This window comes from Rhinopithecus bieti, unplaced genomic scaffold (assembly GCF_001698545.2).
Source record: "Rhinopithecus bieti isolate Rb0 unplaced genomic scaffold, ASM169854v2 scaffold_1918, whole genome shotgun sequence".
Taxonomy (NCBI): Eukaryota; Metazoa; Chordata; class Mammalia; order Primates; family Cercopithecidae; genus Rhinopithecus; species Rhinopithecus bieti.
Window position 1 is genome coordinate 1,428,154 of NW_016803680.1, and position 19,520 is coordinate 1,447,673.

A 19,520-nucleotide genomic window follows, 5' to 3' on the forward strand; every position below is an offset into this window, starting at 1 on the left:
CGGNTTTTTTTACCCCATTCTCCTGCCTCAGCCTCCCGAGTAGCTGGGACTACAGGCGCCCGCCACCTCGCCCAGCTAGTTTTTTTGTATTTTTTTAGTAGAGACGGGGTTTCACCGTGTTAACCAGGATGGTGTCGATCTCCTGACCTCGTGATCCACCCGTCTCGGCCTCCCAAAGTGCTGGGATTACAGGCTTGAGCCACCGCGCCCTGCCTAGATGATCTTCCTTGAGCCGGGTCATACCCTTAATCCAATCAGTAATGGTCCCTGGTTAAAGAACAAACTTTTGCTGCTTAAATAGGTGGCTGAGGGTGGAGTATATTTAGCTAGAATGAACGTTAAGGGAGTGACAGGCACTGTAAAGAACAGGTTGAATATACCAACTATCTGAATTCTGTGTTTTTTTAAGACTCAGTTAATCTTTTCCTTTCTTGATCTCTGACACTCTAGTGTAAAGTATATTCTTCCTCCTATCCCTTTATTGTTTTAGCTCATTTGGGACTTCATTTTCTCAGTGTTTTTTTTTTGTTTTGTTTAGTTTTGAGACAGAATCTTGCTCTGTCACCCAGGCTGGAGTGCAGTGGCGCGATCTTGGCTCACTGCAAGCTCTGCCTCTCGGGTTCACGCCATTCTCCCACCTCAGCCTCCCAAGTAGCTGGGACTACAGACGCCCACCACCATGCCCGGCTAATTTTGTTTTTGTATTTTTAGTAGAGACAGGGTTTCACCATGTTAACCAGGATGGTCTCGATCTCCTGACCTCATAATCCACCTGCCTCAGCCTCCCAAAGTGCTGGGATTACAGGCGTGAGCCACCGCGCCCTGCCTCTCTGTGTTCTTATAATTGTAATAGATTGCAAGCCCCTAAATGGTTGGGGCTGAGTTTTATACATCTTTTGATCTTCCCTGTGCTTAGCCTATGCAACCTCAGGAGACATGTCTTCTAGGGTTATTAAATACACATTCTAATATACGTTCAATTGTTTTTCTTTTAGGGCCTTTACCTTCTAATGCAAAAGCCGTCAACCTTCAGAATGACCCCATCATTCAAAAGTATGGCTCTAAGAAAGTGGGCTTGACCAGATGCCTTCTGACAAAAGAGGAAATGAGAACGTTTCACTTTCCATTACAAGGTTGGCTTAGGCTTAATCTGATATTGCCAACAATGTAAAAATATCTAACAGCTTATTTAAATACTACTGTTGGAGATTGATTTATCTGGCTGTTTTCTGAATGGCTTATTCTTGTTTCATCTTCTATTAATGAGGAAATATCTTAAGCACAGTGTATCCCAAAGTGTGTGATGTATGTTGTGATTGGCAAAGTGATGATTTTAGGTAGTACATGAATGTGACATTGAAGAGCATTGAAATAATATTTGATGAGAAATTTATTCCCTTTCCTTTTCATTCAGTTTTCTTTCATTTCTTTATATTAAAAACAGTTAGTATGTCTTTAATATTTTAACACTTTTCCAATACTTCTAATTCTCCTCCCACACTGCCCCCATATTTCTTTAACAAATAGAGCAGGTCTAGGCTCAGAGCCTTGGTCAATTATATAGCAAGAATTTAATAAAAGTACTTCGATTTCATTTTATTTTCTTTGTCACCTCCTAATTATAGCAATGATAATTAAATTTCCTTTTTTTTAACTGAGATATAATTTAACATACCACACATTTCACCCACTTAAAGTTACAATTAAGTATTTTTTACTATCTTCATAGAGTTGTACAGCCATCACCACATTTTAGAACACTTCTATCACCCCAAAAGCAACCCTATAGTATAATTTCCCTCCAACTCCTGAGCCTTTGACAACCGTTAATCTGTTTTCTATATATAGATTTCCCCATTCTGGATATTTCCTGTAAGTGGATGTGCAATATGTGGTCTTTGTGACTGGCTTCTTTAACTTAGCATAATGTTCTCAAGGTTCATCCATATTGTAGCATGTATCAGTACTACATTTATTTTCACTGCTTAATGATACTGCTATTGGATAGACTGTTCATTGGGTGATGGACATTTGAGTTGTTTCCACTTTTTAGTTATTATGAATAATGCTGCTATGAACATTCAAGTGCAAGTTTTTTATGTGGACACATGCTTTCATTTCTGTTGGGTATATACCTAGGAGTATAATTGCTGGGTCATGTGATAACTCTGTGTTTAACCTTTTGAGGCACTGTCAGTCTGTGAAAGCAACCATACCATTTTACATTCCCACCAGCAACATATGAGGTTTCCAGTTCCTACACATTCTTGCCAACATTTGTTATTATCTTGTTTGAATATATCCATCCTAGTAGCTATGAAGTGGTGTCTCATTGTGATTTTGATTTGCATGTGTCTGTTGGCTGATGATTTTGAGCAACTTTTCATGTGCTTATTAGTCATTTGTATAGCTTCAGAGAAATGTCTATTCAGATCCTTTGTCCATTTTTAAATTGGGCTGTATTTTATCATGGAATTATTGGAGTTCTTATATTCTGGATGCATAAATTTTATTTTTTTAATTTTTTTTAAAGTTGACGTAGATGTGTTTTATAGGTCCCAGGCACCATACTAAGTGCTTTTTTGTACTTTAACTGGCAATCCTATGATATATGAACTAAATTTTAACTCCATTTTATAGATGGCTTTTTCTCTATTTATTTTAACATATTTATAACCATCTTTTTCTTGAGGTTGCACTACTGTCACATGAGCACGTAGTAAGGGCAGTACTGCTGACACCTATAAAACACCACTGATAATATAGATAAGGTAGGCCGCAAGTATAGTGTCTCTGAGATTTGGGGCTGCCTTTCTTCTCTGGGATAAACCATATTTTGATTCTTTTAATTGCGATTAGTTGGAAATTTCACAGTACTGGGAATCAGAAATCGGTCAAAGGTTTGCCTAGCCCCGTTTCTTCCTTGTCAAACAAGATTTAGACATTACCTTTACTGCTCCAGCCTCTGCCTGAAGGTAGAAATCTTCAACAATTCAGATGCTTTTGGGTCTCTGAGCTAAATATGCATGGTTATTGACTCAGGGTACACAAATAGAGGGAGTACCTTAAGTCTGTAGCTGAGTCTCTGTAGGAAACATGTGATTCCAGAAAATGCAGGCAAGGCTCTGAATAGATGTTTCAGAGGAATCTTGAGGGTTGAGTTGGGTGGAGGGACATGTATGGTGAATGTTACTTATACTTTCTTCCTGCTGTGAAATCCTTTTAGATTTCTATTATGGTGGAATCTCATTCCTATTTTCTCTTCCTGTATTTAGGAAAGAAAGATTTCACATATAGTTATTTGCATACTTTATTCATTCTTTCTTAGCGCTGACATGGAAAGGGCCTAATGACTTTGGGTTTAGCCATGATTTAGTTATCTCTTTTCTCATGAGGAGGAAAAATTGTTACTTGGCAACTGCCAGGAAGTTCAACCCCCAGAATCTCCTCCTAACAGCAAGCCTACGTTATTCTTTCAATATAAAAATGAATAGATGGAGAAAAACTTGAGAACAGAGATTGTATCTTATTTAGTCTTTGTATTTCAAGTGTCTAATGTACCGACATATCTGACTAAAATATCTAGTATTTTAGTTTTACCTGCTTGAATCTAAGAGTGATGTTTACCATCTCTATTCTAAAGGCAAATATTTTCTTCCTTTTTTCCTAGGTTTTCCTGAGTGTGAAAACTTTTTACTTACCAAATGTAATGGTTCTATAGCAGACAATAGTCCTCTCTTTGGACTTGACTGTGAAATGGCACGTACTACTTTTGATTTTTCGATTGGAGTGTTACAAGCTGAGGTCTCGTAGAAAATGATTTCTTGAGTCTATTGTACCAATGAAGGAATACATTCATTTCTAGTATTCTGTTTGAATAGCTGAAAGTAGGTCCTTTTACTCATACTTTAGAAAACTTAGATCTGTATTCCAGGATAAAGAATAAATATCACATAAGTGGCTGGGTGCAGTGGCTCACACCTGTAATCCCAGCACTTTGGGAGGCTGAGGTGGGTGGATCATGAGGTCAGGAGATCAAGACCATCCTGGCCAACATGGTGAAACCCCATCTTTACTAAAAATACAAAAAATTAGCTGGGCATGCTGGTGCGCACCTGTAGTCCCAGGTACTCGGGAGGCTGAGGCAGGAGAATCGTTTGAACCCAGGAGGCAGAGATTGCAGTGCGCCAAGATTGCGCCACTGTACTCCAGCCTGGTGACAGAGCGAGAATCCATCTCAGGAAAAAAAAAAAAAAAAATCACATAAGTTTTCCAACTAGTTACTATGTTTAATCAAGTCTTTGCACATTACTATAAGTTGATTCCTTGTGTTTGAACAAGTATTTTGTTGTTGCTGCTATGAGGACTTTGCCTTAATTGTTGGTTTGGCTTAGTTTTACACCTTGAAGACCAGAAGTAGGGTTTCCCTCCTTAAGTTCCCCTCATGTTTTGCTTTATCTAATTGTAGTAAGCCTCTTTTCAAAGACAGTGCATCCTCTTTCATTACTCAGGAAACAGTTTCTCAATTCTTAATAGAGTAAGACCTAAAACTTGAGAATCTGACATATCAGGGTGTATATCCTGTCCTTGCCTGTTAGTGGCTATGTCACCTTGGACAAATTCCCCTAACATATCAGCCTGGGCTTCTCCCTCTATGAAGTGGGGGGAATAATAAAGACTACCTCAAAAGGTAATTATGAGAGTGACATATATAAAATGCTTAGTACAGCACTAGCTGATAATAGAATGGGCTTAATAAAAATTACCTATTAGTGGTATTTAGCATAATACTGGATATAGTACACACTCCATAAATGGTAGATACAATTATTAATATTATTTGCATTCATCTTCCTTGTGCAAATTACACTGTGTTGATCCTCTTAAGTGTAACATTCAGCAGCCTGCCCAGCTTTAATTTCACTCACACTAGATCCTCTAGTAAGCAAGTTTGTGCCATTGCTACAGGGACCCTGGTAGATTAGAGTAGATGGCAGTTGACATAGTGTAAATAGTAAGAGGAAGCAATACCTTCCACAGTTCAGCAGACTGACTACATCTTGGTCTTTCAGTGCCTCACATCTAAGGGGAGAGAGCTAACACGCATCTCACTGGTTGCTGAAGGAGGCTGCTGTGTTATGGATGAACTGGTCAAACCTGAAAACAAGATTCTGGACTACCTCACCAGGTATTTTTCACCTTGTCTTCAGCTCTTCTGAGAGCTATCAGACTAGAATGGAATAATTCTTAAGAAGAATGGCCCACAGCTTCAGTTTAGTTGGGTTTTATCTACTTAAGTATTATCAAAGATTAGGGCATCACATAGGTATATTTTAATGCTGAAATTGCACAATGTCAGTGTATAATGCTCTTGCCCTTCTTGATCTTCAATCTTCTTGTGACCTAAGTCAGCAGAATATTATCTTCCTTGTTCCAGAATCTCCCAATTATAATCAGTATCTACAACTGCCAAACAGCTGGAGCTTTGCTTTCTGATAAGACATCTGAAAATCTGCACATCATCATTTGGCAGTCAAGTGATGTTAGAGCTTAATCTGCCTTGACCCCTAAAACACAAACAAAACTATTATTTTTCATAACAGAAATTCGAAGCTCAAAATGTTAGTCTACTTTTCCAAAGATTAGCATGTAATTTCAGAATGTACACACAGTGACTAGGCAAGAAGCCAGTGAAACATTACGGTTCCCATCCATTGAAGTGGCACCAGTAGATTCATGACTACTTAGGGACAGAGAGGCAATAATAGTGATAAATAACTGTCCCATTAGCAGACTTGACAATTAGATTCTTAGGGAACAGTCATGTGTGGCAAAGTTGTATGCACAAGCATGTTTGTCACAGTATTGCAAAAATGTAGGTATGTAAATGTCTGAAAGTAAGGAATTAGTTAAAATATGTTGTATCTGTATAATGGAATATTCACTCTGTAACCATTTAAAAGGATGTGCTAAAATAGATTTATTGATATGAAAATGTGTTTATGACATATTACAAAAGATAGACTTTGTAAAAGGCAGCTCATGCATTATGATTACATTTTTGTAAAAATTAAATATATACCTGAATCTATATCAAAAGTATGGAAGGACATTTAATAAAATGTAAAAAGCGATCATCTCTGAGTGATAGGATTATGACTAATTTTTAATTCTTTTTTTTTTTTTTTTTTTGAGACGGAGTCTCGCCTCTGTCGCCCAGGCTGGAGTGCAAGTGGCGGCACTCGGCTCACACTTCGCGCCGCGGGCAGTTCCGCCTTCCCCGGCGTTTAGCCGCTTCTCCCCCTCGCCCCTCCACGCTCCCCCGCGTAGCTGGGACCTACAGGCCTCCCGCCACACTCCTCCCCCCGCCCCCCCCCCCCCTCCCTCGCCCCGGCCTCAGTTTTCTTCGTATTCTTCTTAGTAGCAGACGCGGGTCCTCCTCACCCTTGCTTAGCCCCAGGATGGTCCTCGATATCCTCCTGACCCCTCCCCCTCCTCGTGATCCCCCCGCCCTCGCGCTCCGAAAGATGCTGGGGATCTCCCCCGGCTTCAAGCCCGGCCACTAATTTTTAATTCTTATTTGTCACTTTGGACACTAAGCATGTGTATATTAACTATAATTTTTTAAAATGTTATTTTTAAAATGTCTTTCCAGAGAGGAAGACTTGTTAATATCTTCACCTGTCCATTTCTCTTTTTTTATTGAAAGCTTTTCAGGAATCACGAAGAAGATTCTTAACCCAGTGACAACCAAACTCAAAGATGTACAGAGGCAGTTAAAAGCACTGCTTCCTCCTGATGCTGTGTTAGTGGGCCACTCCTTAGATTTAGATCTCAGAGCACTGAAAGTGAGTATCTGATTTAGGACTTTGTATTTTCAGTATAAATGCCTGTTCCATTTATCTCAAATCTAAAGTCTTGGGCTCTTCTCCCCTCCCCCGCTAGCCCATTTGTTTTTTCCTTTAGCATAAGACATTACTCATTTTATTCTCTTTCTTCCTCAGATGATACATCCATATGTTATTGATACATCATTGCTTTATGTCAGAGAGCAGGGCAGAAGATTTAAGCTGAAGTTCTTAGCCAAAGCTATTTTGGGGTAGGTTTGCTTATATACTGTAATATTGTTCTGACAAACTGCATGCAAGTTAGCATATAGTATCTAATTTAATGCATATTGCAAAATTCAGAGTTTCTGCTCTCTTTGTTTATAAACATTATTTTTTTGCATTTCTTATGAAATGAAGAAATTGTAGCTATAGAGACAGGGGTTTACATTCATAGTTGAGGCTTAATGGATAGAACTGAACCATGAAGGCAGAAGAGGTAACCAAAATTTCAAAACATACCTATATGCCTATACAAGATAGTATAACATACTTATACTGTCTTATTGTATTTAAGACTCATATGTACAAAGGTGTTCATTATAACATGGTTTAAAATAGCAAAATAGAAAAACCTCAAATATTCTAGAAGTCTGGTTGAGTATATTATGGTTATCTATATTATTGAATATTTTGTTGTTCAAAAGAATATGATAAATCTGTATGTTATATGGAAACCTCTCTAAGACACACCTGAGAATAAGAGATGCAGAGCAAGATCTATATATGCCTCGATATTTATATGATATAGATTAGATTTAGTTCTATATATAGACATAGACATATACATATATTAAGCTTTTTAAAAACACCTAAGAAAGTATTTAAGTATGTATAGACACTTATATACAAATAAAAAAGTTTCAGGAAGGCAATTTTAAACAATGGTTAGATCTAAGAAATGGGCCTGCCCCATTTCTTAGAGAGGGGACTGGCCGGGGAGTCAGCTAGATGCTTTTTGTTAGGTAGCCTTTTGTCCACATGCTATGCTTGCTGTGAACAAAGCCATTCCTGATTGTTCTGCACCCCCAGTGCCTCTTGCAGGGCCTGGCAATTAGCTGGAATAAAGGAACCTTGATTGTTGTGATGCAAAGCTAATTATCAGAATTCTAACATTTTATATGTAATCACAACACTTGAGATGGTTGAAAGAGCCTATCATTAAAAGTGCTGTGAGTATGTCAATTTTATACTGACTTTCCAGGAAGGATATACAGTGTCCAGACAGACTTGGTCATGATGCCACAGAAGATGCTAGAATAATCCTTGAATTGGCTCAATATTTCCTTAAGTATGGCCCAAAAAAGGTTAGTATCTTTGACCAGTGTGTTCACCTTTCTTAAAATCATAGGACTAGATCAGTCTATCACAGACTACCAACTCCTGTTACCTATTTTTATGAAAATGGCAGTGTGGGCTGGGTGCAGTGGCTCACGCCTATAATCCCAGCACTTTGGGAGGCTGGGGCGGGCAGATCACCAGGTCAGGAGTTCAAGACCAGCCTGGCCAATATGGTGAAACCCCATCTCTACTAAAAATACAAAAATTAGCCCGGTGTGGTGGTGCGTGCCTGTGGTCCCAGCTACTCGGGAGGCTGAGGCAGGAGAATCGCTTGAACCAGGGAGGTGGAGGTTGTAGTGAGCTGAGATCATGCCACTGCACTCCAGCTGGGCAACAGAGCAAGACTTCATCTCAAAAAAAAAAAAAAAGAGAAAATGGCAATGTGATTGAAGCCTAGCATATATTTTGAATTAAGACCCATATCACTAGCATAATGTAGTGGTTAAGTATATAGTCTCTGCAGCTGGGCTTATCTGTTTTAAAATATATGTTCTACTATGTCTAGCTGTATAATCTAGGGCAATTTCTCTGAACAACATCAGTTTTTGGATGTATAATAGGGGAATACGCACCTTTCTGGGATATTGTTGAGAGTAAATGAGATACTGTGTATAAAGTTCTTAGCACAGTGCCTTGAATATATTAAGCAGTATACTGGTGGCATGGTGATTATTGTAGTTAATACTAATAATTGTAATAATTATAAAAATTCTGCATAGATTTTAGTTTTCTTGGAGTAGGGGGAGCATACAATTGTTTCACCAGCAGTTCAGTGGGTACAGATTAGAACAGCACATAAGGGAGACATAGAAGAGGACATAGTCTCTGACAAACTTTATTATAATGCATTCTAACCTATTAGATTGTCCCATTGCATAATACTTTCCATCATGACTCCATTATGAAATAAATTGTACTCCACATGGAATAATAAGCAACAGCCAGAATAGTCTTTTGTGTCAGATGGTAAAAAGACATTCTAACAGATCTTCTTTGAGCATATAGATAATAATAGCCACCACTCACTGAGGACTTAAGTGTATTATTCTAAAATGCCATATATACATTATCTTATTTAATCCTCACGACAGCCCTGTGAGTTAACCATTATCATTCCAATTTTATACATGAGCCTTTTGAGGTTATCAAAGGTTAGATAACTTATCTGAGGTCCCAGAGCCAGTCAGAGGTAGAACCAGAATTGAAACTCATGTCTGTCACATTCTGTCTTTTATCTATACCAGGGGTTAGCAAACTTTTTCTGTAAAGGCCAGTTAGTAAATATTGTAGGCTTTGCAGTTTTGCAACTACTCAACTTGCTGTGGTACTGCAAGAGCAGCCATAGACATTATGTCAACGCAGGTGGGCACAGCTGAAATAAAACTTTATTTATTTACAAAAAAATATGTATTAGTGTTTGCTAATCTCTGCTGTCAATCACTATCACTACAGCAGATTCTAAAACCCTTTTGGTCTCATGACTCTTTTGTTAATGTGGGTTATATTGTTACCCACACAGTGGTGAGTTCAATCACTTGGTGGGTATTAACCCAATGACCACTATCAAAGAAGATTTACTTTTTTATTTTTATTTTTTTTGAGACAGAGTCTCACTCCGTCTCCCAGGCTGGAGTGCAGTGGTGCAATCTCTCTTCACTGCAGCCTCCGCCTCCCTGGTTCAAGCGATTCTCCTGCCTCACCCTCCCGAGCAGCTAGGATTACAAGTGCCTGCCACCACACCTGGCTAATTTTTTTGTATTAGAGTTGGGGTTTTACTATGTTGGCCAGGCTGGTCTCAAACTCCTAACCTCAGGTGATCCACCCATCTCGGCCTCCCAGAGTGCTTGGATTATAGGCGTGAGCACCATGCCTGGCCCAAGGAGGATTTAACAAGGGGATTTTATTACTTTGCAACAAGTAAGAACACCAGGGATAGTTCCCAAAGCACTATCTCCCCAAATGAAGGCAAAAGCAGGGCTTTTATTTTGCTAGTTGGCTGAGTCATTGCATGTGTAAAGGCAGGGTTTGTTCCTTGACACATACATGTATAGAAAATGGAGAATAAGTTCCTCCCTAGGTGAGATTTTTAGTATGGTAATGCAGAGAGTTTGCCAAGTTCATCTCTAACTTCAGGCATCTCTGGTTCCAGCAGATTTTTGTCTTGCTGTAGCTGGTCTTCTTCCTGTACCCTTTTGAAACAACAAGGTGCAACAGGGGTTACACTTATAGTGTGTGCCTGAAGACCCAGGGACTCTGGGTTACAATATCTATCAACATTTACTATATTAGAAATTACATAAATTTTAATATTAGTTTAAGATAAATAAAAAACCATTATATATTAACACAAATCACTTTTTTTTTGAGATGGGGTCTCACTGTGTTGCCTAAGCTAGACTGGAACTCCTGGGCTCAAGGGATCCTCCTACTTCAGCCTCCTGAGTAGCTGGAACTTCAGCATATACAGCCACTCTGTCCAGCTACAAATAACTTGCTTTTATGAAAAAAAGAATTTTCCATAAAAATTAGTGGAAAGAGCATCATTGTTTTAGGTATTTTTGTGAAACCTTTTAACATCTATCTTAATAGAAAACAAGTGACTTTTCCTATCTGCTTTACATTCAGTCTGTTATGTCACATAGTTGGAGAAGGAAGGATCTCATGCCTTGTGAGATCTCTGGAAATCACAGAATTCTCAAACCACACTTGGGGAGCTTAATTATGCTTGATTTCCAGTGAAAATTGTATCTCACTTGGATAAAAACTAACCAAATCTGAATTAAGCATGGGCTTTAGTTAATAATAATGCATTACTATTGTTTCATTAATTGTGACAAATGCACCCTACGAATCTATTACTAATAGGTAAATATGGGGGTATGCTGTAAGGGAACTTTGTACTATTTTCATAACTTTTCTGTAAATCCAAATTGATTCTTTAAAAGTTTATTTTAAAATTTGTAACTTTAAAATTATTCTCTCTACATCACAACTCCCTGGTGGGCTCCCACTTTATGGAAGGAGAAGAAATATCAACTAGAATAGACTTCTCATGATTTTGTGTTAAACTAATAAATAGTCTTTTTTAAAAATTTTCTTGTAAAAGCCATTCTTTTATCATTTCCAAAATTGCATGTTTGCAGAGAGGTAAATTTTAAGTGACTGACTATTGGATGAGTGATGAACCAAAATTGTCATCCTTTTTCAATCAGCCCTACTTGGCCCTTCCCCACATTCATGTAACAACATTTGTAGCTGGTAACAGATTGCCGTTCTTGGCTAAGCAGCCATAAACCATCTGGTAACTGTTGAAGCCATCCTAGGGCTGTGGCAATGGCAAAGCCACTGCCTAAGAAAACAGAGAACATTATTCAAGTGGATTTTTTGCTTTTTGTTGTTGTTGCTTTTTGTTTTGTATTTCTTTGAGCATCAAATGCTTTGCAAGAAATTATATTTTTACCACTTTATTTTCTTCAAGATTGCAGAACTAAATCTAGAAGCACTAGCTAATCACCAAGAAATACAAGCAACAGGCCAAGAGCCTAGAAACACAACAGAAGTACTTCAGCATCCAAACACAAGGTAATATTTTCAGTTTGAAACAACAGCAAAGACAAATGGAGTATCTAGTTTCTTGTTTAACAACACCTGAGAATGTTTTTATCCTCTTTTGAGTCTATTGAAAACTATTTACCAAAAAATAAATAACATCTATCACAAAAACCACAGAAAAAATACCACCTTCTAGCCTTAATATACAGTATTTAATTTCTAATTTTCTGAATCTAGTGGCTGGTCTAAAATGATATCCTTGACCAAAAGAAAAACAAAAAAAAACAAAAAACGATTGGAATATGTTGAACCTAGGTAGCACTGGGAAAGATGATAGACTGGTGGGTATTTTGGCTAGAAGGGTAAATCTGTAGCCTTGATGTATTGCCCAGACTATGAAAGACACACACAAAGACTCAGAAGGGCTTTGTCTCCAGACTATGGCAAATGCATCAGATCTTTAGCATTTTGCCTACACTTTGATAGAGAGCTTTGGGTATATTTCTTGTTTATTCTTCCTCTCTCTACTGAAGCCACACTGTCTAAAACAATTTTCTATGATGATGGAAGTGCTCTACATCTGTGCTATCTGGTTTGGTAGCCGCTAGTCACATTTGACTAGTGCAGTTGAGGAACTGAATTTTTAATTTTATTTAATTTTAATTTTAATAGCTATATATTGCTAGTGGCTACCATGTTGTATAGTGCAGGTATAGAGAAATAACTGTCAGGTTCTGGAAAACTGTTGTTCTTACCTTAACTCCTCTACTTCTTTATAGTGTTTTAGAATGCTTGGATTCAGTGGGTCAGAAGCTTCTTTTTTTGACCCGGGAGATAGATGCTGGTGAACTTGCGTCTTCCAGAAACTGTCAAACTATAAAGTGTATTTCAAATAAAGAGGTGAGTGTCCTGCTGAACCTTTGCAGGTTATATTCAAAGCAAAGGGGAATGTAGCCCTTTGCACCCCATGCAAGTGTCAAGCTTTTTTAAATCAGCAACCCTGGTTACAGTTAGTAAGTCTGGCTTCTGTCTCACATCTTGTATGGAGTACCTAAGTCCTCACAGGAGTAGAACTGTCAGCTGCCAGTGCCTGCTTCCAGAGCCCAGCAGGCCTCTGGGTTTGGCCTTGCATACGTATTTGAGTTTCTGTTGTGTTTCTGGTTCATGGAAATGTTTATCTTGGTTTTGAGCCTGGCTATATCTTTTCAATTTTTTTTTTTTTTGTATTTTATCATTGCTGTATGTTAAGTCAGAGAGGCTACATCAAACATGAGCTTACTGTGTTATATTCAGAAGATCTGGGGTTTTTTTTTTTGAACATTTTGTTTGGAAATAATTTCAACCTTACGGAAAGTGTGCATGAATGGTAGAATACCTGTATACCTTCTATCTAGATTCACCTTTTTTAGCACTCTGCCCCAGTTGCTTTATTATTTTATGTGTACCCACATGCTTATGCTCTCTCATGTACACACTCCCCTTCTTCCTCTCTCTGTATGACATTTCCTGAACCAATTGAGAGTAAGCTGCATATATCATGGCCCTAACTACTTCAGAGTGTATTTCATGAGAATATTATTTTACATAACCACATCTTACATAGTTACCAATTTTAGTAAATCTAATATTGTCCTGGTACTTTTGTCTACTTTTCATCTGTATTCTAATTTTCTTGGCTGCCCAAATAATGTCTTTATAGCATGTCTTTTCCCTTTAGAACAGTATCATTTCTAGGGTCATGTATTACAATTACTTGTCATATCTTTTTAGTCTCCTTTAAAGCTGGAACAGTTCCTCAACCTTTCTTTGTCTTTAATAACCTTGATACTTTTCGAGTAATGCATGCCCCATCCCTTTTTTAACAGAGTTTTGCTTATTTTAGGTTTGTGTGGTGGTTGCTTATGATTAAATTCAGATTATGCATTCTTAACCACATTTCTTGGGGTCTTGCATCCAGAGGCAGTTATTATTCATCTGCCCCTCTTTTATGCTGTTTATTTTGATCACCTGGTCAAGGTGTTGTCTGCTTTCTCTATTACAGAGTTCTTGTTTTTTCACTTAATTCTAATAAATATGTGGGGAGATATTTTAAGAACATGCCAGTATTGCTTGAGCGCAGGAGGTCAAGGCTGCAGTGAACTATGATCGTACCACTACACTCCAGCCTGGGATTACAGGTGTGAGCCACTAGTCTCGGCCAAGTGTTCCTTTTTTATATGTCTTTTGCTTGAGCTTGTTGAGCTTTTGGAATTTGTGGGTTTATCATTTTCATCAAATTAGAAAAAGTGTTGACCATTATATTCTTTCACCACCCTCCCTCTTTTGGGCACTCCCACTACATATGTATTAGGCCGTTTAAAGTTGTTCCATAGCTCACTGATGTGCTGTTCATGTTTTTTTCTAGTCTTTTTTCCTCTCTGTTTTATTTTAGATTGTTTCCATTGCTATGTCTTTAGGTTTCTTATTGTGCTGCAGTATCTAATCTACTGATAATCCAATCCAGTGTACTTTCACCTCACACATCGTATTTTTTACCTCTGGAAGTTAACTTTTGTTCTATTTTATATCATCCATGTTTCTAGTTAACATTCAGACTTTCCTCTAGCTTCTGAATTACAGAATATAGTTACAATAACTATTTTAACATCCTTCTCTATTAATTTGATAATCTGTGTCATTTTTAGATAAATTGATTGGTTTTTTCTCCTTATTATGGACTGTATTTCATTCTTCTTTGCAGTCTGGTAGTTTTTTTGTTTTTTTGAGACGGAGTCTCGCTCTGTCGCCCAGGCTGGAGTGCAGTGGCCGGATCTCAGCTCACTGCAAGCTCCGCCTCCCGGGTTTACGCCATTCTCCTGCCTCAGCCTCCCGAGTAGCTGGGACTACAGGCGCCCACCACCTCGCCCGGCTAGGTTTTTTGTATTTTTTTAGTAGAGACGGGGTTTCACCGTGTTAGCCAGGATGGTCTCGATCTCCTGACCTCGTGATCCGCCCGTCTTGGCCTCCCAAAGTACTGGGATTACAGGCTTGAGCCACCGCGCCCGGCCAAGTCTGGTAGTTTTTTATATTGGATGCTGGACACAGTGAATTTTAATTTGTTGGGTGCTATATATTTTTGTATTTCTATAAATATTTGTGAGCTTTGGTCTGGGATGTGGAAAAGTTACTTGGAAACACTTTGGTCCTTTTGGATCTTCTTTCTTTCTTTGCTTCCTTCCTTCTTTTCTTTCTGGTTTTTTTTTTTTTTTTTTTTTTTTTTTTTTCTTTCTTTTTTTTTTTTTTTTTTTTTTTTTTTTTTTTTTTTTTGAGACAAAGTCTCGGGCTGGGCTGTCCAGGCTGGAGTGCAGTGGCGCCATCTCAGCTCACTGCAAGCTCCGCCTCCTGGGTTCATGCCATTCTCCTGCCTCAGCCTCCCAAATGGCTGGGACTACAGGCACCCGCCACTGCGCCAGGCTAATTTTTTGTATTTTTAGTAGAGATGGGATTTCACTGTGTTAGCCAGGATGGTCTCGATCTCCCGACCTCATGATCCACCTGCCTCGGGCTCCCAAAGTGCTGGGATTACAGGCGTGAGCCACTGCACCCGGCCTTCTTTTCTTTCTTATGTTGCCCAGGCTGATCTCAAACTCCTGGCCTTAAGTAATCCACTCACTTCAGCATTCCAAAGTGCTCGGATTACAGAGGTGAGCCACTATGCCTGGCCAGATCCTTTTGAATTCTTGCTTTTAAAGTTGGTTAGGTGGAACCAGAGTAAATTTTGTCCCACTACTAAAGCAAAACCATACTAAGTACTTGATCTCCATAAATTATGAGATTTTACACCCTAGCTTTTGGGAATCTAAACTATTCCTGGCCTTGTGTTAGCCCGTATGATTGTTTCCTCTAATCCTTTTGGGCTTCCTTTCCTTGACCTCACATAGTTTACTTACATGGATACACTAATTCCTACTCAACTGAATATTTGAGGGGGATTGTTTATAGATCTATCAGTTTCCTAGCTTTTAAGGATCACTGTCCTTCATTTTTCGATATCCTGAGAACTGCTGTTCTTAGGATTTTTTTTTTTTTCCTGTGCACTTACATGGGCCTCAAGGGCTCTTTGGGCATTATTATTGTTATTGTAATAGACTTTAATTTTTAGAGCAGTTTTAGGTTCACAACAATATTAAATGGAAAGTATAAGCTGGGTGCTGTAGCTTACACCTGTAATCTCAGGACTTTGGGAGGCCAAGGTAGGTGGATCTCTTGAGTCCAGGAGTTTGAGACTGACCTGGGCAACATGGTGAAACGCTGTCCCTACAAAATATCAGCCAGGCTTGGCGGCACGTGCCTATTATCCCAGCAGCTCAGGAGGCTGAGATGGAAGGATTGCTTGAGCCCAGGAGTGGAGGTTGCAGTGACTGACGTATAATCGCACTACTGCACTCCATCCAGCCTGGCGACCGAGTGAGACCCTGTCTCAAAAAAAAGAAAGTACAGAGAGTTCCCATTTACCCCCACACCCACCCACACAAACAACTTCCACCACTATCAACAACCTGTACCTGAGTAGTATATTTGTTAAAATCAATGAACCCACTATGACATATAATTACCAAAGTCCATAGTTTACATTAGGGATCTGTCTTGGTGTTGACAAATGTATAGTGACATATATCCACCATTACATATCATATATATCATACAGAATAGTTTCATTGACCTAAAAATCTGTGATGAATGTGCTCTGCCTGTTGGAAACCACTGATTTTTTTTTTTTTTTTACTGTCTCCATAATTTTGCCTTTTTAAGAATATCACATAGTTGGAATCACATAGTATATAGCTTTTTCAGACTGACTTCTTTCACTTAGTATATGCATTTAAGTTTTCTCCATGTCTTTTCACTGCTTTATGGTTTTTCCTTTTTAACACTGAATAACTATACATTTCCTGGATTTACCACAATTTATCCATTCACCTGCTGATAGACATTTTGGCTGCTTCCAAGTTTTGGCAATTATGGACAAAGTTGCTATAAATGTCTGTGTGCAGGTTTTCATATGTACATAAGTTTCCAACATATTTGGGCAAATACCAAAGAGTGCAATTGCTAGATTGTATAGTATGTTTAGTCTTGTAAGAAACTGCTGAACTTCCAAAGTGTCTATGATTTTGCATTCCCACCAGCAGTGAATGAGAGTTCCTATTGCTCCACATTCTTTTCAGCATTTGATGGTGTCAGTGTTTTGGATTTTGGCTATTCTGATGGATATGTATTAGTGTCTCATTGTTTTAATTTGTAGTCCCCTAATGACATGTAATGTGAAGCATCTTTTTGTATGCTTATTTGCTATATATATGTCTTCTTTGGTCAAGTGTCTGTTCAACTCTTTTGCCCATTTTTAAAATTGCATTGTTCATTTTCTTATTGGTGAGTTTTAATAGTTCTTTGTATATTTGAATAACAGTCTTTTAACAGATAAGTCTTTTGCAAATATTTTCTCCCAGTCTGGCTTGTCTTCTCATTCTCTTTAATCATATATTTTTTATGGTTTCTTAGTTGTTGGAGGAGAGAAGGTAACTCTAGTCTTCTGTTACTCAATCTTGGCTGGGGATGGAAATCCTTGTAAGTTGTATTTGAGAAATTTAATGACAGTCTAATTTTCTTGGCTTTGTAAGTTATTTTTACTGAGGATTTACTTTTCCATTTTTGTTTAAAGTCTAATTGTTTTACTAAGCTATGTCTCAGAGTTGATCATTCCAAGTCACTTTTTCTTGGTACCTGAGGCCCCCTTCAATATATAGGTTATAGTTTCTTTTATTTCCAGAAGTTTTCTTGGATTGTATTTTCAAGTATTTGGTTCTATTGCTTTAATTTTCTTCCTCATAGACTTGACTTATGCATGTATGTTGTCCCCCCTTGGCCTATCTTTCATTCACCTACTTTCTCTCTGATGCTTTTGATTTCATTTGTATACTCCTAATTCTTTCCATGCTTTTCATTAATGCCTTTTATTAAAATTTCACTTGAATCTATTCTTACTTGACAACTTGTAGTTGCTTTTTCATATCCTCAAATGCTTGGCTGCTAATATTCAATTCAGTTTATACTGTAATGTTAACTGTATCCTTTAACCCTATGGTTGATTTTTTTTTTTAGGGGGAATAATTTTCATTAGCTGAAATGCTTCGATTCTCACTTTATTTCTTGGTTTTGTTTTGTTTTGTTTTGAGACAGTTTCACTCTGTTGCCCAGGCTGGAGTGCAGTGGCATGAGCAGAGCTCACTGCAGCCTTGACTTCGGGGCTCAAGCAATCCTCCTGCCTCAGCTACCCGAGTAGCTGGGACTACAGGCATGTGCCACCATGCCTGGCTAATTTTTAAATTTTTTAGAGATGAGGTCTCATTATGTTGCCCAGGCTCATCTCAAACTCCTGAGCTCAAATTATCTTCCCACCTTGGCTTCCCAAAGTGCTAGGATCACAAGCATGAGCCACCGCGCCCAGCTGTTGCTGTTTTTTTGATAGTAGTTCAGATTAATATGGTCTACTATTTTCTAATTTTACTGATTTGTTTTTGAATAAGGTTTTCATTCAAGAGCGTCTCTTTTATTCTGCCTTCCTCAATGCAGTTTTTTGTTCTTCTTTTGTGCTTTTCCTCTACTTATCAAAAGATTCTCTCTCCCTTTCCTCTTCTCCCTCTCTTCTTATTGTAGCAAAAAACATAAAATTTACCATCTTAACTGTTTTTAAGTATACAGTTCAGCAGTATTAAGTATATTTATATTCTTGTGAAAGAGATCTTAGAACTTTTTTATTTTGCAGAAGTGAAACTTGGGCTAAGTTTCTTTGTATGCCTTGTGACTTATTGTTGTTGGTATTGTTGAGGCTTGGGCATTTGAATAAATAGCCAGTTGTCTTTACAGACTGCTTCGTGCAGGGGGAGACCTTCATTAATCAGCCTAGTTAGAAATTTCATGACCTCCCAAACCTGTTCTGGAGATTTGTCTTCTCTAGAGTTGTGCATGTGCCTTTAGTTGTTTCCTGAGCCCCTTGTCCCTACTTCTTTTCAGAGCCCATAATCTCTTTCTTCCCCTGGTTTCTTACTGCAGCTCTAACATGCCATGGTGATCACATCTGTTTTCAGCGGCTTCCAAACAAGGCCGTCAGTCCTGTCAGCCTTCCAAGTCATGCAAGACAGAAAATAGTCCCTCAGACAGCCCCCACACTACTCAGAACATTGGACACATGGTCCACTCTTTTGTTTCCGTCCCAAGAGAGGATCTGTGGTGTGGGAGAAGCCCTATTATGTCAGATAGGGAAGGATGTAAATGGGACCACAAAACATCACAAATTTTCCTTTCCCATTTACTGGAAACCCTTCTTGGTTTCATGCTGGTCTAGGTACTATATAGCTTTTCATCTGGTCTCTACAGTTCTCTCAAAGGTGTTCTGGTCCATATATTGTTGTTAACTCATTATCTCTGTGGGAGAGTAAGAAGCTGAAGTGAAGCTTTCTAGTTCTCCATTTCCAGAATGATGGTGTGGTGCTGACGGAAGGGAGGAATTTATAATATTGTTTGGAAGGGTTGGCATTCTTCACAGCAGTGTCTCCAAGGAGTACCACCTTTTCTCTATATATCTGATTCTCCTCCAGAAGCACAGCTTCTCTGAGGCTGCCAAGCCTCTTGCTTGTAGTCAAGTGCTGAGAAATGTCAAAATCATGACCCATGTTCCTTATTTGGCATTTAATTGGAGTT

At 38.5% G+C, this 19,520-nt stretch overlaps 1 protein-coding gene across 8 annotated transcripts in view; it reads left to right on the forward strand.

Annotated features, from left to right (window-relative positions):
* Nucleotides 1–19,520, forward strand: part of REXO5 (RNA exonuclease 5) — a 44,443-nt gene that overhangs the window by 14,621 nt on the left and 10,302 nt on the right. For all 8 annotated transcript variants that reach the window (XM_017849981.1, XM_017849970.1, XM_017850017.1 and 5 more), the window contains 8 exons: nucleotides 996–1,133; nucleotides 3,671–3,759; nucleotides 5,073–5,188; nucleotides 6,710–6,848; nucleotides 7,005–7,099; nucleotides 8,092–8,194; nucleotides 11,707–11,810; nucleotides 12,560–12,680. In XM_017849981.1, the coding sequence (XP_017705470.1) occupies nucleotides 996–1,133; nucleotides 3,671–3,759; nucleotides 5,073–5,188; nucleotides 6,710–6,848; nucleotides 7,005–7,099; nucleotides 8,092–8,194; nucleotides 11,707–11,810; nucleotides 12,560–12,680 (905 nt within the window). The remainder of the gene's footprint in view (nucleotides 1–995; nucleotides 1,134–3,670; nucleotides 3,760–5,072; nucleotides 5,189–6,709; nucleotides 6,849–7,004; nucleotides 7,100–8,091; nucleotides 8,195–11,706; nucleotides 11,811–12,559; nucleotides 12,681–19,520) is intronic.